Here is a 22,258-nt window from a genome sequence, read left to right as displayed (position 1 = left end):
CGCTTTCCTTCACTGCCAGTGCCCGGCGATACAATTTGTGTGTGTCTCGGGTAGCATTATCTATTACTCCCTGCGGGTGTAGCATAACGGGGGAATTCCCGGCGGTCTTTAGAGAAATGCTAAAGTTCTCCATAAATCCATCCTTTCCGCACACTTATTTTGCATCGTTGGTGCCTAGGCGCAGCGCTGAGAACGCAAAAATGCAAGGGCAGGTATCTGGCCCCGAAAGCTGATGGGGAGATGATAGGGTTACACTTGTGTACAGACTTGGGAAAGCAGAGGAAAGGCGAATCTGACACCTCTTGGGTGTCTCGGTAAGACTTCATGAAGCAGGGAGATAGCATCCGGGTAGACTGGGGAAGAACTATGAGTGAATGTAGGGTTTAACTGGTGTGTTTACTAGTACGTTTCTCACCTTTCTCATCTGTACATCTCTTAAAAAATAAAGTAGCCTTAGTTTCTGTTTTGCTGTTGCTGTGATCAAGGGTGAAGCGTGGTCACTGGAGCCCTTGTGGTTTACATCCGTAAAAATAACCGTTATAGAAGGAAGACAGTCCCGCCACCTTCATGAGCAAAGCCCTCTGTTCAGCCTCTTTGTTCATCGTTAGATCTAAAGGGTCTGGCCAGAACTTCCTTTATGCCCACCTTAGAAAATGCCTTACTTTCCAAGTTCCAATGAGTGTACCTGGCCAGGGATCTCAGCAAGTGATGTCTAGAAGGGATAGTGACAATATGATGTTTTCATCTTAGTCTAATGATGATGAATCCACTATACCTTAACTGAAACTATATTAATTTTTCAAAAATTTATTGATGCATAGAAGAACAGGGGTGTGGTTCAGGGGTGGGGATGAAAGTATTCACCAAAGACAGAGTGGAGAGCAGAACAGGCATAGATCTACTGAAGTATACTGCTGAGAGGCGCCGGGGACAAAACAGGTGAGGTCTGCTGTACCGTATGTGGGTTAGCTCGCTGGCCGGGGTTGGAACTAGAGGTAATAGCGCTGAGACTTAACCCCTTTGCCAGTAGGAGGCCCTATAATTAATTATATTTTTATATATACTTAACTCCCAGACCACATTGATGAAATATGAGCTCTTCCTTTTAATGTAGTCCAGTTACTGTCAATTAGTAACGCATCCAGTATTACAGAGTTGGACATAGGGGTTCTGAAGCCATTACCAGAAAGGAATGAATTTCTCTTTAAAGATTCTTTTGTTCTCCATCCTAAGTCTCATATTTCATAGCTTAATTTCTGTGGGAAAGAAAGGACCTCAAAATCCCATTCAGAAAATTCTTCACATGCAAAGATGTCAAAAAGATGGATTTCCAAAGCCAACTGCCTCCTGTACCATATGGATCTCTTCAAGCAGAGCTGCATTTTTCAATTTCAGCTGCATGAGAGAAAGGAAAGACATAAGTCATGTCTAATATACATTCAAGGGACACAGCTTAACAACATAGATTCTATATATGAAATTGAATCTTTCTATATTCTCTACCTGTTAACTCCATTAAAAGACCTTGAAATAGCTACTGGTTACAAAGATATGTTCATTTTATGAAAATTCATCAAATGGTATGAACACTCAAATGGGATAACAACTCACTTCCCCCTAACCAAATTTTTGTGCTTTTTTTGGTAAAGTAATTTTAATGATGTTTATTTTGTAAAAGAGTTCACATTTTCGGGCCCTCCCTGGTGGCGCAGTGGGTTAAAGCACAGCACTGAGAATCTAAAGCCGCTTCTGCATGAGTTCGTTTCCCGCCTGCCCCGGAGGTGACCACATGGTGTGGCAGACCTCTCCTGACCTGCCTGCTCCTCTCCTCAGCAGTGTACTTCGTCCATCTGCCTGTTCTGTTCCCCACTCTGTCTCTGGTGAAGCCTCTCGCCGCCCCTGAGCCTCTGGCCGCCCCTGAGCCTTTGGCCTGTACCCCAGTTCTGTATGCACAAATAAATAAATCTTTAAAATATATATATATAAGCTAAAATCATTGCTCTTTAAAGAGGGGTGAAATAGTCCCTTTGTTCTTTATTGTGAGAGGAATTTTGCATCATGAATTGCTACAAAATCCTGAATTTAGTCAGCACCTTCCTCCCAGTTTCCAACCTCAATACAGTACAAGTAGCAGAGGCATCTACATCATACCTTCAGTGTGTACTTATAGGCCTGCTCAGCTTCCAGTTGCCGTCCGGCCTGGAAAAAAAGAAAAAAAAAATTCTGGACTACTAGTAGAGCAATTTCTTTGCTGGTCCTTGAACCTTATTTACATTCTCCTAAAAACAATGTTCCCATTTAAAAATTTCATTTTTTAAACAAATGTATTGTATTTTTAAATTTATTTTTGAAAACTTTTAATGAAATAGAAACTTAGGAATGAAACCATTAAATACAAATAAATACATTTAATTATAAATGCCATGTATCTATATACATGCTCTGATGAGCATTAGATAAATACTGAAATCTCAAATCCTGGACTCAAAGAAGATTGCTGAGACAATTATAAAGAATATATAGTATCTGGTCAATTATTAAAACAATGGGAGAATCACTCATGTTCCTCTTATCTAATCCCTTTTAGTGTAATCTGCTACTGTCATTCACAGCCTTTGCATAGCCACCTTCAATGGCTATGATATCCATCATCCTTCTTCATCTTGAGGCAGGGCACACACTAAACTGGATGCATGCTAACTAGCCTCGGCTGGAGACTGAGTTGCAGCTTAACTGTGCCACAGGGAGCCCACCCTAACCCTAACTCACAGCGAGCAAGCCTTGGTCTACCCCATCCCCATTCACTTGAGACCACAAACTTATCCCCATTTTTATAATCTCTCCAAAGGCATCTGAGTATATATATTTTTTCTTTGAGTATATCATTTTAAAACACATTCTAAGTGCAGATTTCCCAGGCTTGGTTTCTCCCTTATCATCAGTATAACAACCAAATCTAAAACTTATCAAACTACCATGCATTAATGGCCATTACACTAATCAATTGCTTTCCTTGGTCCCTTAGCTCTTTGTACTATAAGGAGTTAGGTAAGGAGAATAAACACTTACTTTCAGGCAGACTAGAGCCAGATATGCCCATACTTCAGCATTGCAGTTATTCAATGCATTGGCTTCAGAAAGGGCATCTTCAGCTTCTGTGAGCTCTTCCAGCTTAACAGAAAAAGAAGACATGTCAGTTGTTAAGTGAAAATAGTTTTCACTGGAGTCAAGTTTAGCTGAAACAACTATGTTTAAATAACACTGGTGTACACTATCAATAGTTTCCAACTTTTTAGTTACGGAACATCTTAAAAAAAATCTTATATGGTGCAAAATATAAACCAGTTTAAAGTAGAACTACTAAATTAAAAAGGTGGAGGAATCTGAAGCTCTGCCCAGTAGGCTGTCAACTTATAACCCTCTTTTCCTCCTTCCCTCTACATCAGTTCCATCAGACCACTGAACAATGAAACTTCAGGTTCCAGGGTTAGAAAACCAAATAATGATCATGCATGTAACATTCAGGGATTTCCTCCTGCAAGGTGCTATCTGATGGATTTGTAGATTTTTCCTTTACACTATGTATCCCTTTATTAAGGTTAAAGTCCTATTAGTTTGTCAAAATAATATTATTTGGAAAGCTTCCTTTCCACTAATATTAGCATAACTAGTGCATTCAAAGCAGAGAACACCAGTCATCAAAACTCATGTTGTAGACTAGTTGGTGATGAGAAAAGATAACTGTTAAGTAGGAAAAAATTTACAAGCCAGCAAATACATAATTGTAAATATAAATTTATAATTTTATATGTTAAAATTGCTTTGATACATGTATAAAAAAGATATGAAGATCAAAGGTTCACAGTAGTTACCACTGAGTGGTGGGACTATGGACACTTTTATGTTTTCTCCATATTTTATATCTTTCAAACTTTCTATAATGAACATGTATTACCTTTAAGTTGAAACACAGCAATAAGGAAGAGGAAACAAATGTAAATAACTTTTTTGGTTAAAGATAACAGTGAGGGGCCCTCCCTGGTGGCGCAGCGGGTTAAAGCACAGCACTGAGAATCTGAAGCCACTTCCGCATGAGTTCGATCCCCCCGCCTGCCGCCTGCCCCGGAGGAGACCACATGGCGAGCCAGACCTCTCCTGACCCGCCCGCTGCTTCCCTCAGCAGTGTACTTCGTCAATCTGCCTGTTCTGCTCCCCACTCTGTCTCTGGTGAAGCCTCTCACCGCCCCTGAGCCTCTGACCTGTACCCCAGTTCTGTATGCACAAATAAATAAATCTTTAAAAAAAAAAAAAAGATAACAGTGAGGAAGATAAATGTGATGATCAGTTTTTAATAAAAAGGATAAAAGTACAGGGAAAGAAAAGATGGAGAATGTTAAAAATGTAAATCAAGGATAAGTAAAAAAATAAGGGTAAGTATTAGGAGGAAGAGAAAGGGAGATAACCAAGAATATATGTAAAGAAATTAGGTAAGAACAGTAGGATATATTTGTCTTTCAAAGATCTTAGGAAGGTGGAAAGGGTGACAAGAGAGTCCTTAAGGGTGATGGAGCAAACTGACTACTAGAAGTTGTCACAGCTTTTTCTAAATATAGTAGGGTCATTGATCTTACTATTAATGAATTTCTTTTAGTGGATTCTTCATATCCGATATCACTTTTTTCTTTCAGATTACATACAATTATGGGCTTCCTTACCCAAGAACATGATATCAGTCATATACCTTCTTCCTTCAGGTAGTTGTGGAATTAAATTTAAGAATGTTCTATTTTTTTCAATTCAAATTCACCTTCAGTGTACTGAATGATTTTTGAAAGTAACATTTTATTAGAAATTACTGCCCTGATTGCGATCTCACTCTTATCACAAACCCCCAGCATGCTTAGAAGACCAACTAATCAAGATCAATTGTCTGCACAGACCTAGTCTTAAACCTTTCTCTTCTTACCCGATAAGAGGCGATGCCCAGTCCTAGCCAGGTCAGACATGAAGGTGATCTCTTACAGACTTGCAAGTAGGTTTTCTTTGCCTTTTCATACTAAACAAAGAAAGTACTATTAGATTATTTTCTTTTGGAAGCTTCAAATACTGCATTGCTAAGATAATCATGGGTAGTTGCACTCCAGACCAATCTAAGTTAAATAAATCCTTGGGTATGTCTTTTAAGGCTTAATTTCATAGAGCATTTTGGGTTCACAGCAAAATTTAAAGGAAAGTACAGGCATTTCCCACACACCCTATACTCCCATATATGCATAACCTTCCCCAATATCAACACCCCCAGAATGGTAACTTTGTGATGTTTATCACAAAGTTCACCTCTAGGGATAATTCCTGTTATACACTCTATTTGGATAAATTTATTTATTTTTTTAAAGATTTATTTATTTTTGCATACAGAACTGGGGTACAGGCCAGAGGCTCAGGGGCAGTGAGAGGCTTCACCATAGACAGAGTGGGGAACAGAACAGGCAGATCGACGAAGTACACTGCTGAGGGGAGCAGCGGTCGGGTCAGGAGAGGTCTGCCACGCCATGTGGTCACCTCCGGGGCAGGCGGGAATCGAACTCATGCGGAAGCAGCTTTAGATTCTGTGCTGTGCTTTAACCCGCTGCGCCACCAGGGAGGGCCCTTGGATAAATTTATAATTACATGTATTCATCATTTTGCAGAGTATTTCTACTGCTCCACCTATTTACTACTCCTTTCTCCATCCTCAGTAAACACTGATCTATTCCAGAATGTTATTCTGTATGTAGCCTTCTCAGATTGACGTCTTTCTAATTCAGTAATATGCATTTATGGTCACTTTGTTTTTTTCTTTTCATGACTTGTCGCTTGTCTCTTTTTTGCTCTGAGTAATGGAACATTACTCTGAATGTACCAGAGATTATTTATTCATTCACTTACTTATTGAGAGGCAACTTGGTTATTTATAAACTTTGACTATTATGAATAAGCTAGGTTAAAGATCATCTATAAGTTTTTGTGTGGATATGTTTTTTCAACCTTTCAACCAAAAAACATAATTGCTATATCACAGGATAAGAATATTTTTAATTTTGTAAGGAATTGCTAAATTGTCTTCTAAAACAAGTGTACCATTTTGCATTCCAATCAGCAATAAATGAGTTCCTGCTGTCCCACATCCTTGTCAACAGTGTTCTAGACTTTGTCAACTATAAGGTATGCGGTGGTATCTCCTTTTTTTTGGAAGGGGGCATTTTCTCTAATGACATATGTAGAGTATCTTTTCATATACTTGTTTACTATCTGTATATCTTTTTTGAGTGAGGTACCTGTTGTACTATTAACATCTTTGGCCTATTTTTTTTTTTAAAGAGTTATTTATTTTATGCACACAGAGCTGGAGTACAGGCCAGAGATGCAGGGACGGTAAGAGGATTCACCAGAGACGGAGTTGGGAGCAGAACAGGCATAGATGTACACTGCAGAGAGGAGCAGCGGGCGGGTCAGGAGAGGTCTGCCGCACCACATGGATCACCTCTATGGTGGGGATCGAACTCATGCTGAAGTAGCTTTAGATTCTTAGTGCTGTGCTTTAACCTGCTGTGCCACCAGGGAGGTCGCTGGCCTATTTTATTTTACTTGGATTTTTTTGTTTTAATTGTTCAGTGGGAAGGGTTCTTTTTAAGTTTTGGGTAAGAGTTCTTTCCTAGATGTGTCTTTTACAAGTATTTTTTCCCTGACTGTGGCATTTCTTCTCACCTTGTTGACACTGTCTTTTGCAGAGCATGTTCTTAGTTTCAATGAAGTCCAGCTTATCCATTCTTTCTTTCATGGATGATCCCTTTTGTATCATATTTAAAAATCACCATTAAACCCCATGTGATAATAATTTTCTTCTATATTACCTTCTAGGAGATTTAGAATTTAACATTTAGGTCTATGATCCAGTTAATTTTTGTGAAGGGTATAAAGGATATATCTCAATTTTTTTTTCTTTTTCTATTTTTGCATGTGGATGTCCAATTGTTTCACCACTATTTGTTGAAAAATTTATATTTGTTTATGGCATGACCTTTGCTCATTTCTCACGGATCAGTTGACTGTATTTATGTGCATCTACTTCTGGATTCTGTATTCTGTTCCATTGATCTAATTTGTTTTATACTTTTGCCAATACCACAGTCTTGATTATTGTAGCTGTTTAGTAAGTCTTGACATTATGTAGCATCAGTCTCCAACTTTGTTCTCTCCTATTCTGGGCTTAGATTGTACTTTTATGTCTATTTTAAAGTGAGCTATCACATTAAAACTGGTAAGCGGGGAAGTATGGACCAAATTAAAGAGCTGACTATGGCCTGAAAGCTGTTCCAAAGATGTTGATAGTCTCTGAAAGAACAGAAGCAAGGAGCTGTAATGAATGTTCTGATCAACCACAGTGATTATCTGAATTCCACCTAAATTTTAAGGATTAGCTCCTTTCAACTAAGAGTATATACTTGATAGAACCCATTTTTCTGTCTGTTCCCTTGTTATAAATGGTATTAGAATATCTAGTAATGCTAGAGACATTAGAAAAATACAAAGAACAAACTTCCAAAAAAAATTAGCACTCAATAGGCAACTATGAATCAAAGACACTCTGTAGGGGAAGGGGAGGGAGAAGGATCAAAACAGGGAATGGAAGAACGCAAAGGGACTAGGGTGATGATACATAGGTAAAGTGGTGGTGGGACTTTTATGGGGACTACACCTGAAAGGAGAAAGCATGCACTCTGTACAAAAAGGAGAAGTGATGTAAAATATATATAACGTATACATAATAACTAAAAATAAAAGAAGTACCCCTCATTGGATCAGATTTTGTCATGTATCTCCAATGTAAGTGATGGAACAGTAGCTAAGCCTCAGAAAGCAACCTAAGAACTGCTTGCCTAGTGACTGCATAAGAGAGCAGCCCTGTGAAGCCCAGGTTACAATGACATCAGAATCAACTTTTTCTTGTCTACTTCACTGCAATGGAATAGTGATCTCTTCTATGTGAGACTTCCTACTTAAATTATAAGATCTTGTAACTTCTTGTTACTGTTGCTTTTAAACAGAAAATTAAATGTTAGGGGGATGAGAGAGGGGACAGGGATACATGGACTGAAATTAAAAAAAAAAAAAGTATAGCATCAACAGACCATTGGTAGAGCATTGATAATTGTTGAAGTAGAATAATGGGTCCATGTTGCTTCATTGTGCTATTTTTCATATTGTGCATGCTTGTATATTTGGAATTTTCCATGAGAGACAATTTCTTTTAGAAAGTCTTGCTGTGTTTCCTAGAATATGGAATGAAACTGCTAGAGTCAGGTCAAAATGCTTTGAGGATTGGAGTTAGCCTCAACTGAATTAAAATGTAACCCTTTGTGTTGAGGAAGAAATTTGGAGAACTTCTATTGATCCCATAACATTTCCCATTGGTTAACCCAAGCTAAGAATGGCTTCAACTGCTGTTAATAAAAGAAAGTCAGCTAAATTAACATTTATTAAGTAAGTTCTTAACAACTTTTCAATATGGTTAAAAAGATACCCCATGGCCCTCCCTGGTGGCGCAGTGGGTTAAAGCACTGCACTGAGAAGCTAAAGCCACTTCCGCATGAGTTCGATTCCCGCCTGCCCCGGAGGAGGTGACCACATGGTGTGGCAGACCTCTCCTGACCTGCCCGCTGCTCCCCTCAGCAGTGTACTTCATAGATCTGCCTGTTCTGCTCCCCACTCTGTCTCTGGTGAAGCCTCTCACCACCCCTGAGCCTCTGGCCTATACCCCAGTTCTGTATGTACAAATAAATAAATCTTTAAAAAAAAAAAAAAGATACCCCAATATTAGACTGCCTGTATTTGAGTCCTGCTTCTATTAATTACTGGTTATCTGATGTCAGGGAAGTCATTTCCATGTAAATGTGCAATTACCATATTAATATTTTTAGTCCATAAAGATGTGGATTTTAAGGCTTGAACTGTAATCAGTCCCAGATCATGACTGATGTACATAGTTACTCTATCCTCCATCTCTCACCTCTTTCTCTTCCAGATAGATGAGTCCCAGTCGTAGGAAGATAAAGTGCATTTCAGAAGCATCCACCACAAAACTAATAGTCCGCTCATAGCATGCCTTTGCTTCAGCATGATTCCCACTCAGAAAATAGAGATGGCCCTTTATACCCCAGACATTTGGGTTCTGAGAAAGCAAACAATATGCACTACATGTGGCAAAGTAGTATTTTAAAGCATATTAATGATTCTTATTTAACATTTAAACTTAGATTGTCTTCTCCTTTTCTAATAGCACTCATTTCCAAAGAAAGCCATTTAGTTGCTCTGTGACATATTTGTCTAGGTCTGTCCTGTTTTTTTCCTTGCTTTCTTACATTCTTAAGAGTCATTTTGTCTTTGGACTAAATATTAAGAAAAAATTCACACTTAACCATATAGTGTTCACATTGAGAAACAGGCATCCAGAAAACTTTAAGTCAGCAAACTATCTGCCAGAGAATTGTCTTATCCTCTTCTCTGCATTTTTCAAAACTTGCTAAAGAAAAATAAATGAAAGGAGGTAAGTGAGTTTACTGACAGCTGATGGCCTTCACCTCTGATAATCATAAATCTACCTGTGGTAAGATCTTACTTACTACCTTCAAAAAAGACTGCTTGCAGCTTCTCCAAACTAAACTCATTAAGTTCTAGCAAAAGCTGTTACCAGGTAGTCCATCTGGGCTGCCTGCTGGAGATACTCCTCTGTCTTGGCAAAATCCTTCTTGAGAAGATGTATCTGTGCAAGCACCAAGTAATACTCACAGCTGGGGCCTCCTTGAGGGCACAACAACTCATGTGCGAGCACTCTGTGCACATACTACAAGAAAAACAAATTATTAAGAACATGAAATGGTCACATTGTGTCAGTTCCACACCTCTTAAGACTGGAAATTCTGTCTCTAATAATGAACATATTACAGAATAAAATTACCAACTTCAAAAATTTGGAGGTAAATGATAAACATTCAGCACCTCACCAGCTATTAGTTACCAAATGTAGACATTTCCAAGTAAATAATCTTCAGTATTGCTCAATTCTGACCTTGTAGTTGATCATACTAGATGACTTTAGCCTGTATTTAATTATGCAGAAGATAAAGGCACTTCATCAACCATTTACATACAAGATATAAGGAGGCAGTAACTGTAAGAATACTTACAGTGAGGCAAAATTTCACTTTCTGGGCCTCCTTGTGGCACAGGGGTTAAAAATAGCACTATCAAGCTAACCCCAGCCACTGCAACAGGAATTCCATCCCCCCTGCCCTTCAGGGAACTGACCCACATGTAGCAGCAGACCTCTCGTAGCTCTCATACTGCTTCCTCAGCAGTTGTTTTAATGGATCTGCCTGTTCTGCTCCCCTCTCTCTCTGGTGAATCCTCATATCCTCTGCACCTCTGGTCTGTACCCCAGATCTTGTATGCATAAATAAATCTTTAAAAAAAATTCACTGTCTAAAATTCTAGCCTTGGATCATGGAAACACAAATATTTGTTTTTGACACACTCAAACATTTGTCCACCAGTTTTATGCTTTGCACTAGTTTCTGTTTTTAATACTATATAAAGTCTGCACATTTGATAGTCAGATGTATTTGCCAAACAGAGGTGGGAAAAAATCTTTTCCCTTCCCTCTATTCCCACCTAAGCCTATATATAGAAATTTCTATTAAGCTTCTTAAAGAAACTGTAGTGGGAGGTTCTGTATCTATTCCCTTTTCATGCCTTCTGGCCACCTAACTTAGAGGAACAATGACTCATTTAACCAGGAAAACAGACTGCATGTCTCCTGGGAAAAGTTAATGAGTTTAGTGCTTTTGTTTAATATGACCTACTCCCAGTGGACCCAGTCTATAATTCTTCCTTTTTCTTGATCTTGCCCCATCCTCAAGGTGATCATGCACTCTGCTAGATCAGGACCAAATATCCTGGCTCCTGGATCTTTCTCTCCCACTATTTGCTTCATGTATATGCTTCTTGTTTCCCATTAGTAGAGAGACCTTACAGAATGCTCTTCTCTGAAAAGCTGCTGCAGTTCTCCATTTATTCCAACTGTGACTGAATATTTAAGTCAAATATGGGAACAGTAACATTTTTATTCGTTTACCAATAAAAAATTAATATTTTCATTTCCCTTTGTTTCTGATTGATTTAGAACCTGAAAAGGAGGGGATAACTAAACTTCTATGAACCCCCAACACTCACACTGAGTTCCCATAATAAACTGAAAAAAACCCATATAATGACTTAAAAGTCTAATTTCATGCTGCTTGGTATTCTACAGGAAGATTTACAGTGAGGTCTTCTAGTGTTCTTGCAGAGAGTGGTTCATGTTTGGATGTTAATTTCATTGAGTCTATGTTATACTCTCAAAATTATATATGATTTGTTTCATACCACTTTCAAAGATACCACTATAGACAGAATAAATGTCATTAAAATATTTTCATCTGCTTGCCATTTTCCAAATACTCTAACCTGCACAGCATTGACCTTCATCAGGAAGCGGATTGTCTCCATGAAGATGGTGGTAGGAGTTTGGGAAACACCCTGTGGGGTGGTATGCAACAAAGTTGATGAATCTTCACATTTTGATATTTCTAAAAATATTGTATTAAAAGAACAGATAATTAGATGTAAAGGAAAAAATCTCAAAAGCACAGAAACATTATTGTCGTAGGAGCATATTCTAATGTACTACATGAGAGGGATTATAATATGGAAAGCAATAGATTGCTCTAAACAGCAATGGTCCCTCTAAACAGCAAAGGTTCTGGTTAGTTTTCTGGTGGCTCCAAATACAAGTCATAAGAAGGTAAAATATGGTTTTGTTTTGTTTTTTTAAGTCTTTATATTATCCTGCCTAAGAAACACAATTTTTATAGGTAGTATAAAAATTACGAATTATTGTTAGAAAGTCATTGATAGGTGGTTCGTTTCTTCTCTGAGCAAAATATAAATTTTCACTTTATAGAAGAGTTGCATCACTGAGTTTGGATTTCAGAGTCTGGCTTCACATGAATGAATTAAGACAATATGAAAGATAAAATAATCAACTTCAAACAAGGTAAGAGCTCCATTGTGGTAATATTACAGCTTTCACCTTTGTCTACTTTACTTGTGCCTCTCATATGGAAACCTTTATACCTAAATACCTTTTTTTGCTGGCATCTCCTTGAGAAATAAGTTGGATGGTTTTTGGCCAAGAGCTGAATCCTGAGGTTGCATAAGCATAGCAGGTTCTTGTGAATCAGATTGTAATATGGATGATTCATCAAGGAATTCATCTAGAATGGATAATGGAATGCCAGGTCCTAAACAGGTTAAATTTAATGAAAAACAAAACAACAACAACAACAACAAAAAGCTTCCTATATAATAATAAAGGTATCAATTATCTCAGAAGACATAATTTTTAGACTTTTAAAAGATCCTCAAATTCCATGAGGCAAATATTAATGGAACTACAAAAATAAATAAATGGATCTACTATCACAGTTGGAGACTTCAACACTTCTCAGAAATAGATCCAGCAAATAGAAAACTAGTAAGTTCACAGTTGACCTTAACAACACCTTCAAGCAACTGGATATAATGGATGTCCAAAGACTATATCCAACATAGCAGAATACCCATTCTTCTCAAGTGTACATGAACATTCACCAATAGAGACCAAAGTGTAGGTCACCTTAACAAATTTAAATGATTAAAAATCATTCAGTGTTAGCTCTCAACCACATGCAATTAAACTAAATATCAATACAGAAAGCTGAAAAATATAAAACTATGTGAATAGTAAATAACAATCTCTAAATAATATACAAGTCAACAAAGATATTTTGAACTAAATAAAAATGAAAACACAGCTTGTCAAAAATTGTGTGATGCAGCAAAAACAGTGCTCATCAGGAAATTTATATATTAGCAAAAGAAAAGAAAATGAAGTAAAAAGTTAGAAGAAGAGATACAAGAATTTGAACAGAAATAATAAAAACTTAAAGAGGAAATTATTAGAGAAAATCAATGAAACTAAAAGCTGTTTCTTTGAAAAGATCAATAAAATCAGTCAGCCTCCAGCCAAAGTAAGAAAAAAAAGAGACAAATTATTAATATTAGAAAGAGGCAATATCATTCAGGATTCCATGAACATTGAAAGGATAATAAAGGAATAATATGAACTTATGTTATATTGAATTTTTTGAATATTATGAACATTTGTTAAAATAAAAAAAACAGACAAAAAAGAGTACATACTCTACAATTCTCTTAATTCCAGAAAATTTCTAGAATTCTAAAATTGCAGAGCATGCCTACTCATCTATGGGATAGAAAACTAGTGATTATCAGAAAATGAGGACAACGAGAAAGGAAGCATGGTAAATATTTTGGGGATTCTCTTTACTCTATGGATATTTTCATGGTGTGTTCATATGTTGACATATTAAATTGTACATGATAAATATATGAGTTTATGGAATAGCAATTATACCTTAGACGTACTTTTGAAAATACAGGTACACAAAATGGCAATATGAAATAACATGAAAAATTATGCCTGCAAGATACACATCTACATTAAACACATTATAATGATTAATTACCCTATTATCATGTGTGACAATGAAAAACAGGAAAAAGGAAAATAAATAAGTAAATTTAGTAATTATAAGAAAGGGACCTTACATGTTGAAAAGGAGAGAGGAAAAATATTTATTTTGCTAGAATGACATCTTTTAATAGTACACAGAAACAGTAAATTCTCTAAGATTCAAAAAATTGAAAAGAATAGCAGAGCTTTAGATTTGCAATCATATGAATGAGGAAATACTTAGTCTTTCCTACTATCTCTGGATAACTCAGAACTACACCAAATTATTCATTTAAGAAATATTTATTGAAGACCTACTATGTGGCAGTCCTATTCACTAGACCAGTAAATTTCCCAATAACCACTCATCATCTCCATTCCTTGATCCTACCTGCTGGAGCTTCCCCTTTGAATGCTACTGTAGAAGAACCACTAGTGATTCTCCAAGGGCCCAAACCAGATTCTAAATTTCCTCCTTCTTCAACATACTCTACAGTACCAGTGCTCTTCTGTTTTGTTACTTGTGTCTGAAGCACCCGTGCCTGAAGCTGTTTGAAGCCTTCATGAAATGCCATGTCCATTCGAATATCATTGTTTTGAATTTCATAGTACAAACCTGAAGAAAAATGATGCCAAGATAAGTGTGACTGGACCTCCCTGGTTGCGCAAGGGGTTAAGCTGCAGCACTGTGAAGCTATTGGCAGCCACTGCAGCACTAGTTCTGATCCCCACCTGGGAGCTGACTCACATGGCGCAGCAGACCTCTCCTGTCTCACATACTGCTCCCCTCAGCAGTGTATTTCAGTTGATCTGCCTGTTCTACTCCCCACTCTGTCTCTGGTGAATCCTCTTACCTCCCGCACCTCTGGCCTGTACCCAGATCTTGGATGGATAAATAAAAAAATCTTTAAAAAAAAGATATGTGTGACTAATTTTCTACCATCACAAACTAAAGAGCTGCAACATTTAAATTTTTACCATAATCTAAATAACTACTGAGCCATAAAAGAGTGGAAAAGAAAATATTTTTATAATGAAAGAAAACACACTCAGATCACAGGAAAATACCATACCCACCCAGTAAAGTCCAGGCTATAACGTTAGTTGGTTCCAAGCAAGTAGCATCCTCAAAGAAAATTTCAGCTTGTTCATAGTTCTCCATCAAGACAGCCAGGACACCACACAGCAACAAACTAAAAAGATAACTAACATCATTACAAACATGGTCCCATGTCACAGTCATTAAAACAAGACAATTTTATATAGGAGCATATCTGTTCCTACTCAGTCCTCATCTCCCTTCAGCTCATACCTTTGAATATCATTTTGGTTGAGGGAAAGAGCTTTCCGAAAACACTCCTGTGCCTTGATAGTGTCCTCAGTTAGGAGGCAAAAGGCACCATAGTCCAGCCAGTTCTCCAGGTTCTGGGGCTCACGGGCCAACCTCTAGCACACAGAATATCAGAAGGATTAAGGTTCCTGCGACACTCCATTATCTATCCATCATCTATCTATATCTACCTCTATATAAAACATCACACAATAAGTACTCCATAGGTACTATAAGCTCTACTGTTGTTGTGATGCCTGCTTGATCTTGTTAGGCTTCTATTGATGGTCCACCTAGTGCATGCGAAAACTTTGCACGCATCCATGGGAAAACCCTTGGAAACCAGGACTGTGAACCAAGAACATGGTCAGAGGTCATGTGTGTGCAGCCCAGCATTTTAGAAAAGATCATCAAAGAGCCATTTAAGGAAAGAAATCCAGGTGTGTGTGTGTGTGTGTATGTGTGAGAGGAAGCTGCCCAATACTGTTTTGAGAAGTTCCTGGGAAAAAGAAAAATGTATACAGAGCTTAATTAAAAAGACATGCTTTTGCTGAAGTTTGGGAACAAGGGGTATAAAATGGGATGCTTAAAAATAAAGTTTCACTGCATGTTGGATAGAGCAGTCCCCCATGTCTGATTTCCCTTACCGCCGTGTCCTAGGTCCCTGACTCACTAGAAGTCCACACTCTACGAAAGCAAAAAAATCATCTCCTCCCTCCCTGGTGGCACAGCGGGTTAAAGCACTGCACTAAGAAGCTTAACCACTTCTGCATGAGTTCGATTCCCACCTGCCCCAGAGGTGATCCACATGGCAAGGCAGACCTCTCCTGACCGGCCTGCTGCTCCCCTCAGCAGTGTACTTCGTCAATCTGCCTGTTCTGTTCCCCACTCTGTCTCTGGTGAATCCTCTCACCCTCCGCATCTCTAGCCTGTATCCCAGTTCTGTACAAATAAATAAATAAATCTTTAAAAAAAAATCATCTCCTTTTTGCTTATCCCTGAATTCTGAAAGCCTAGCAAATTCACTATTCTGGCTAATATGTAGCCATAAATTTTTGTTGAAATAATCTAAAAGTAGTTCTCAAGTCATTCTTACCTACTGTCAGTATTCTCATCACTATAGCTCTCTCAATTACTTGGGAACCTAAAGATCACTTTATGGCTCATTCTAAAGATTCATACATAATCATTTTTGTCATAGTTTTGAGATGGCAGATATAAGTTTACCTACATATCTGGGGGGGAAATGCATCCCATAATGAGTGAAAAATACAAACATTGTTGAAAGAAATTAAGGAAGGCAACTAAATGGAAATATATCTCATGTTCATGAATTATACAACTTAATATCATTAAGATGTCAGTACTACCCAAAGCAATTTACAGAATCAATGTAATGTCCATCAAGATCCCAATTATGTTTTTAATAAAAATATCAATCTTAATATTCATATGCAATCTCAAGAGACCCTGAATAGCAGAAAAAAAAATCAAAACTGGAGAAATCATACTTCCTGGTATCAAAACTTACAAAGCTTCAATAATCTGTACTGTGCTAACAATGAAATACAATAGAGAGCCAGAAAGTAGGGATAGGAGAGTGAGAGGATTCATCAGAGACAGAGTGGGGAACAGAACAGGTGGACTAACTGAAATACACTGCTGAGGGAAGTAACAGGTAAGACAGGAGAGGTCTGCTGCACCATGTGGGTCACCTCCCCAGGGCAGGGATCAGAACTCATACTGCAGTGGCTGTAGATAGTTTCATAGTGCTGTGCTTAACCCCTTGCAATACCAGGGAAGGCCCAGTTCTCAGTATTTTGGGTACAAATCCTTTATCAGATTATATATTTTGTGGATATATTCTCCCAGTCTGTAATTTTTTTCTCCTCTCTAACAGTGTCTTTCACAGATCATATGCTTTTAATTTTGAACTTCTATTTACCAAATTGTTTTCTTTGATGGATGGTGCTTTGGGTCTCAGAACTCTTCTAACTCCAAGTCACCAAGATTTTCTCCTCTGTTTTCTTCTAAATTTTTTATAGCTTTATGTTTTACATTTAGACCTCTGGCCCATTTTGAGTCAAATTTTATGTAATATTTGAGATTTAGGTCACGGTTCATTTTTTTGCAACTGTTCTAACACAATTAGTCAAAAAAATTATTCTTTATCCATTGAACTTCCTTTAGATTTTTGATAAAAATTTAATATTCTTATTTGTTTGGACCTATTTGGGGATTTTTTTTTTACTATGTGTTTACTCTTTTACAAATCCAGTTGGATTTTAAACAGTCAAAAAATAGTTATTCCCATATTGTACAAATAACAGTAACAACAACTGCTCTGAAGACATAATTACCTCTTCATGAAACATTCTTGCCATTTCAAAGTCCTCATTGACTTCTGCTTCAAATGCAAAGAGTTGAAGCTGTTCATTCATTGTATAACTAGGTGAAACAGCACCTTGGATGTCATCTGGCATAGTCTTGTCAACATCAAGGTGTAAGGCAGGCAAAAGAGAAGATTTGTAAGCATATACCATATGTGAGATTGCAGCCATGGGGTCTAAAATGATATTGATTTTTTACAGTCTTGTCAATACAGTTAGAGAGTAAAGGTGAACCAAGGGGGAAATATCTAGAGTGAGAGTTCAGATATTTGAATACCACAGGCTGAGTTCATGGAGGTGAGTAAATTACTTATGGCAGAACTAGTCTCAGCCTTCAGTGAAGTCAGAATCTCAAAGCAAGTCATCTCTGATCTCAAACAGCTTCCTTCATTTTCTCTAGTATAAAGGACAATTGCAATAATTTTTCAGATACCATGACATAAAAAGATTTGGCTAGCACTAATTAGGATCTTCAAACATGGAAAAAACAGACTAAGGGTAAAGCCTTGGAAAGCAGATTTATACTTTGGTGGATCCTACACAGGAGGTATTTTAGAAAATACCAGAAAGGTAGGTGGGAACCCAGAAAAATAATGTAGCCTATACACTCAGTAGGAAAGAAGGTCTAGTGTAATAAGTGATCTCCTTGGTGAGAAGTTATGATCAAGGAACCTCCCCACCAAATCTTTAATAAGAGTAAAAGGAATATTGGTGTCTTTAACAAGTATGGTTGCTAAGAGATGTACAGAGTAAAACTAAATTTGAGATGGCTTAGAAAGCTTCTTATTATTTATTAATACCTCTGTGTTCTTTGTTCATTTTAGTTTTGCTGATGCTGACCTACAAATCCTTCCACATATCCATGCCCAAGCCAGAAATGCCAATACCCCATTCCCAATACCATGTTCCAAACCTTCTGCCATTTTTTGTCAAAGTCTCCCTAAAAGTGCTAACTTCACTTGCAGTATGCCTATAATTGCTCTCCTTCACTTTCAGTGAAGGTCTTATTTCACAAAGGAAGTAGAAATAGGGAAGAAATCCTTCAACTTTGAACCTCACAATTAACACTCATTTCTATATTCACTGGATCTCTTGCTTTCAGCCTCAGAGAAAGAGGCATCACATCCTTCTGCTTCAAGGCTAACCCTTACATCTAAATTATCAGTCCTTTCCCATTTATATACCTAGGATTGCCATCTTTCCCACCACTTTCAACTACCAGTCTCCCAGCTACTTTCCTCAAACTGTGAAAATATTCAAATCTTTTTCCATCTTAAGATGTGCTCTGTAATTTCCATTTATTACTTCCCCACTTCTTCCTCTCATCTTCCAACTTCTTGAATGTATAATTCGCCTGCTTTCTAATCAATCATTTACTCCTCAAGTCATTGTTGTTTGTATAAGTATCATTTTAATGTATAAAATTAATAGTAATCTCCTTATTTTTAAATCTAATGATAACTTTTCAGATTTTGTTTTCCTGAATTCCTACAATTTGACACTTTTTAAATGTATTTCTCTTTCCTTCACTTCTGTGACACCACTATTTTCTGACTTTTGCCTTCTCAACAACACCATCTGTTTCTCCATTAACTAATTTACTCATCCATCCCTTATAGTGTTGGTATTTCCTAAGGTTCTACCACTAGCTTACTTCTCTCTCTACTCATGTTTTTCTCAGCAGTTTCATCTATGACCATATTTAAACACCATCTATATACACATTACTTCCCAAATTTCTTACCTAGCTAAGATCTCTCTCTTGATTCCCCACTAGAATCAATATTCAAAACTGAATTCAACATCACCTGCCTTCCACCATATTTACTCATGTCATATTTCTTTTTCTGGTTACTGGTACTATCAGTTACCCAGTCATTAGATTTTAAACTTAAGAATTGATTATTCTTTCTCCTTACTATTCAATAGCCAACTATCATCACCAGTTTCACTGCCTCTAATACATGCTGTTATAACACATTCAGAGTGTCTCTGTAAAATGCAAATCTGATTATACTGTTCCCCAATGGGAAAGTATTAAATTTATTGCTGATATGTGGAAAAATAAAAACTTATTTATCAAGCATACAGTACTCCCTCAACACTCCCAACTCTTCTACTTGGAACTGATCCCTGGTCTCATCTCCTGTTTCTTTATCCCTTAGCCTCTTGGGCCTCTGCTCCTACATTATGTGCAGTTTTTGTATTCTTACAAGCTTATAAGTCAGGTGATGTTCCTATAACTCACATGCTCTGGTATATCTACCAACTGAAATTCTTTTCAGCCTTCAATACCCATTTCATGCCATAGCTCTTTTGTGAATCTTTCCTTGAAAGGTCTCAGAGTAAGGCTGATCATGTTGACACCCTCTAACCTGTCCTACCATGAATTTCGTGTATCACTGCACTTAGCTCGCTCTGTTCCACCTATTTATGTTTTGTGCCTGTTTCTTCTTTTAAACAGGAACTCTTTAGGGGGTTATAAGACAACAGTAATTAATATCTCATGTTGATTTCTCAGTTGTTTTCCAAATTAATTCATCCAAATCATCTGTGTATAAGGCTGGATTGTTCTTCTAATCCTATGATACTGGACAATCCTCTCTTACCTCTTTCAGGAAAGCTAAATAAGATGAAATAAAAAATGATGGTAGTAAAGAAGGATGGAACAGTAAAGGAAAGAGCAAATAGAAGAAAAACTTGGAGGAGGCCTAATTAACTAGAGACTGCCACAGAGACACAAGACCTTGATTTTATCATTGTTTTCAAATACATCATAGCTGTATGCATTAAAAAATGAGCAAATGGAGGCAAGACAGAAGCTGTGCAAATATAAACATACAAGTGGAAGGGGAGCAGGTCAAATAAAAAAGGCATGTTTGAAGTATCACAGCAATATGAATAAAACATCTGAAAACTTGTGGGTTTTCTTTAGTTGATAAAAACAATTGAGAATTGTATACATTCAGAATTAATCAATACTATGTTTCAATATTTATATAGCTAATTTTATCTATTTTATCCATCATATTTATGACAGTTAAGAAATTAATGTTTCTAGGAAGTTGAACGTATTGATCCTCTTATATTCCTACCCAAACTAGCCTTATAACTTAAACAATATTTATTAATCTGTGTGTTTTCAGTGTCTACCACAGTGCAGAAACCTCAATAAATGTTTGCCAAATTAATGAAGATGGGATGCAAGGAACAAGGAGATCATTGACAGGAGACTTTCGGTATGCTGTAGAAGAAAGGAAGAGCGTTTAGTTCTTGAACACCTACCTGGTTTAGAGCCACATGCATCTGATCCACCAGGAACACATAGAGTTCACTAATAAATGTCTGTAGTTCCTCCTGGCTTTCAAACGATGTTGTCCTCAAATACTTCTCTCTCACGATCTTTACCACAGCATGCTACAAGAAACCAAGATCACCAATCAGATAACACAGTCCAGCACCATGCTGACAGCACAGGGTCCCTTCAATTTCTGGCATAAAGCTCATCACAACTTCAGAAGATTGACTTGATTGACTACTGGACTGTTGGTTGGTTCTCTGATTTCCCCTGTGCTGATCCCACCCCCATAACATACAATGTCTTTTCTTGGTGTCACCATCATCACTAATACAGTCAATGCAGGTCTCATGCTGTGTGAAGACAGTCATAAAGCCAAAGTAAACCTTAGTATCTGGTTTATGTATTATGTCTCTCAGAGGCCACATGATTCAAGAGAGAGGGGGGAAAAGTTGTGGTTCAAAAGCTAGAGAATGGAATTCTGGCCCTATAGGTTCTACCCTGTAACCTCAAATTATTTTATACATGGGCACCTTGGTTTCTTCACTTGTTAAAAGGATATGTAATTCTGGTGTTACTACCTTACTTTAGAAGATGGTAGAGAAGCCAAAGAGAAATAATAAATCATGAGCTTACAATGCTGTACAAAGAACATTGCTAAGGACAGAACAACTTTTTTTCTCTTTCAAACGGAGATAATTGCCAGATGTTGTACTAAGCACTTTGTGAGCTTTAGATCACTGAATGTTCATTGCGACCCCATGTGAAAATATCAATGTTATTCCTCATTGTTACTTGAGGCTCAGAGAGCTAAGTAACTTGACCACATTCAGCTACTAATTATAAAGCCAGGAATCAAACTGAGATGGACTATGCCACCTAGTGAGAACAGCTTCTTGCCTCCATGAACATTAGATGATTTTCACTTTATTATTTCATTTTATTATTTTTTCACTTTATTATTTTTGTTTTTTACATTTATTGAGAAGAAGCCACATAGTAATTGTGCACAGAGAGTCTACGTAGCATAGTAGTTAAGAATGATGTAAGTTCTGGAGTGAGACTACCTGAATTTCAGTTCCTATTTGTCCTTTAGTTTGCTTGTGCACTTGAGCAAATTAATTAATTAACTAATGTTGCATTTTTTTCATCTGTAAGACAAGCAGTGCCTACTTCATAGGGTCGCTGCAAAGATTAAATTAGTAAAATACAAAGCATTTTAAAATGTTGGTAGAGAGCAGAAATGTCTGGTGTAGATTGAATAATAAATGTGAGCCACTGTTATTTGGGAAATTGACATTAAGTAAATATTTTTCAAATCTTAGTGATTTCATGAACTATGGTCAAGATCTATATTAGGACTGAGACAATTAGTCATAGAATCTGAACCAGGCAGTTTCTGCCTGCTACAGAAATGAGAAATCTGGCCTAGCCTCAACTAGGCCAGATTAGTGTCCTGGAATGGATAGTGAACTGTTTCAAGGTTCTGCAGAAATGAAGCTTCTTCCCATATTTTATTAGAGAACACTGCTTTCTGTACCCTGTGTGAAAGTTAGCAACATAAATGGATATAAACATAACCAGAG

The 22,258-nt window shown here is 37.2% G+C and overlaps 1 protein-coding gene across 1 annotated transcript in view; it reads right to left on the bottom strand.

Annotated features, from left to right (window-relative positions):
* Positions 1–1,103: 1,103 nt before the first annotated feature.
* The window catches only part of CFAP70 (cilia and flagella associated protein 70), a 47,986-nt gene continuing 26,831 nt past the window's right edge, over positions 1,104–22,258 (bottom strand). Inside the window, exons 15-27 of the mRNA XM_004680774.2 lie at positions 20,660–20,791; positions 17,345–17,470; positions 14,967–15,100; positions 14,732–14,847; positions 14,046–14,270; positions 12,222–12,380; positions 11,545–11,666; positions 9,731–9,883; positions 9,050–9,211; positions 4,967–5,056; positions 3,070–3,171; positions 2,152–2,199; positions 1,104–1,395 (exon numbers count right to left, since the gene is read on the bottom strand). Of these exons, the coding sequence (XP_004680831.1) occupies positions 1,315–1,395; positions 2,152–2,199; positions 3,070–3,171; positions 4,967–5,056; positions 9,050–9,211; positions 9,731–9,883; positions 11,545–11,666; positions 12,222–12,380; positions 14,046–14,270; positions 14,732–14,847; positions 14,967–15,100; positions 17,345–17,470; positions 20,660–20,791 (1,650 nt within the window). The 3' untranslated portion in view covers positions 1,104–1,314. The remainder of the gene's footprint in view (positions 1,396–2,151; positions 2,200–3,069; positions 3,172–4,966; positions 5,057–9,049; positions 9,212–9,730; positions 9,884–11,544; positions 11,667–12,221; positions 12,381–14,045; positions 14,271–14,731; positions 14,848–14,966; positions 15,101–17,344; positions 17,471–20,659; positions 20,792–22,258) is intronic.

This window comes from Condylura cristata, unplaced genomic scaffold, assembly GCF_000260355.1.
Source record: "Condylura cristata isolate star-nosed mole 26May11 unplaced genomic scaffold, ConCri1.0 scaffold00011, whole genome shotgun sequence".
Classification (NCBI taxonomy): domain Eukaryota; kingdom Metazoa; phylum Chordata; class Mammalia; order Eulipotyphla; family Talpidae; genus Condylura; species Condylura cristata.
This window is presented reverse-complemented; position numbering and strand designations above follow the sequence as displayed.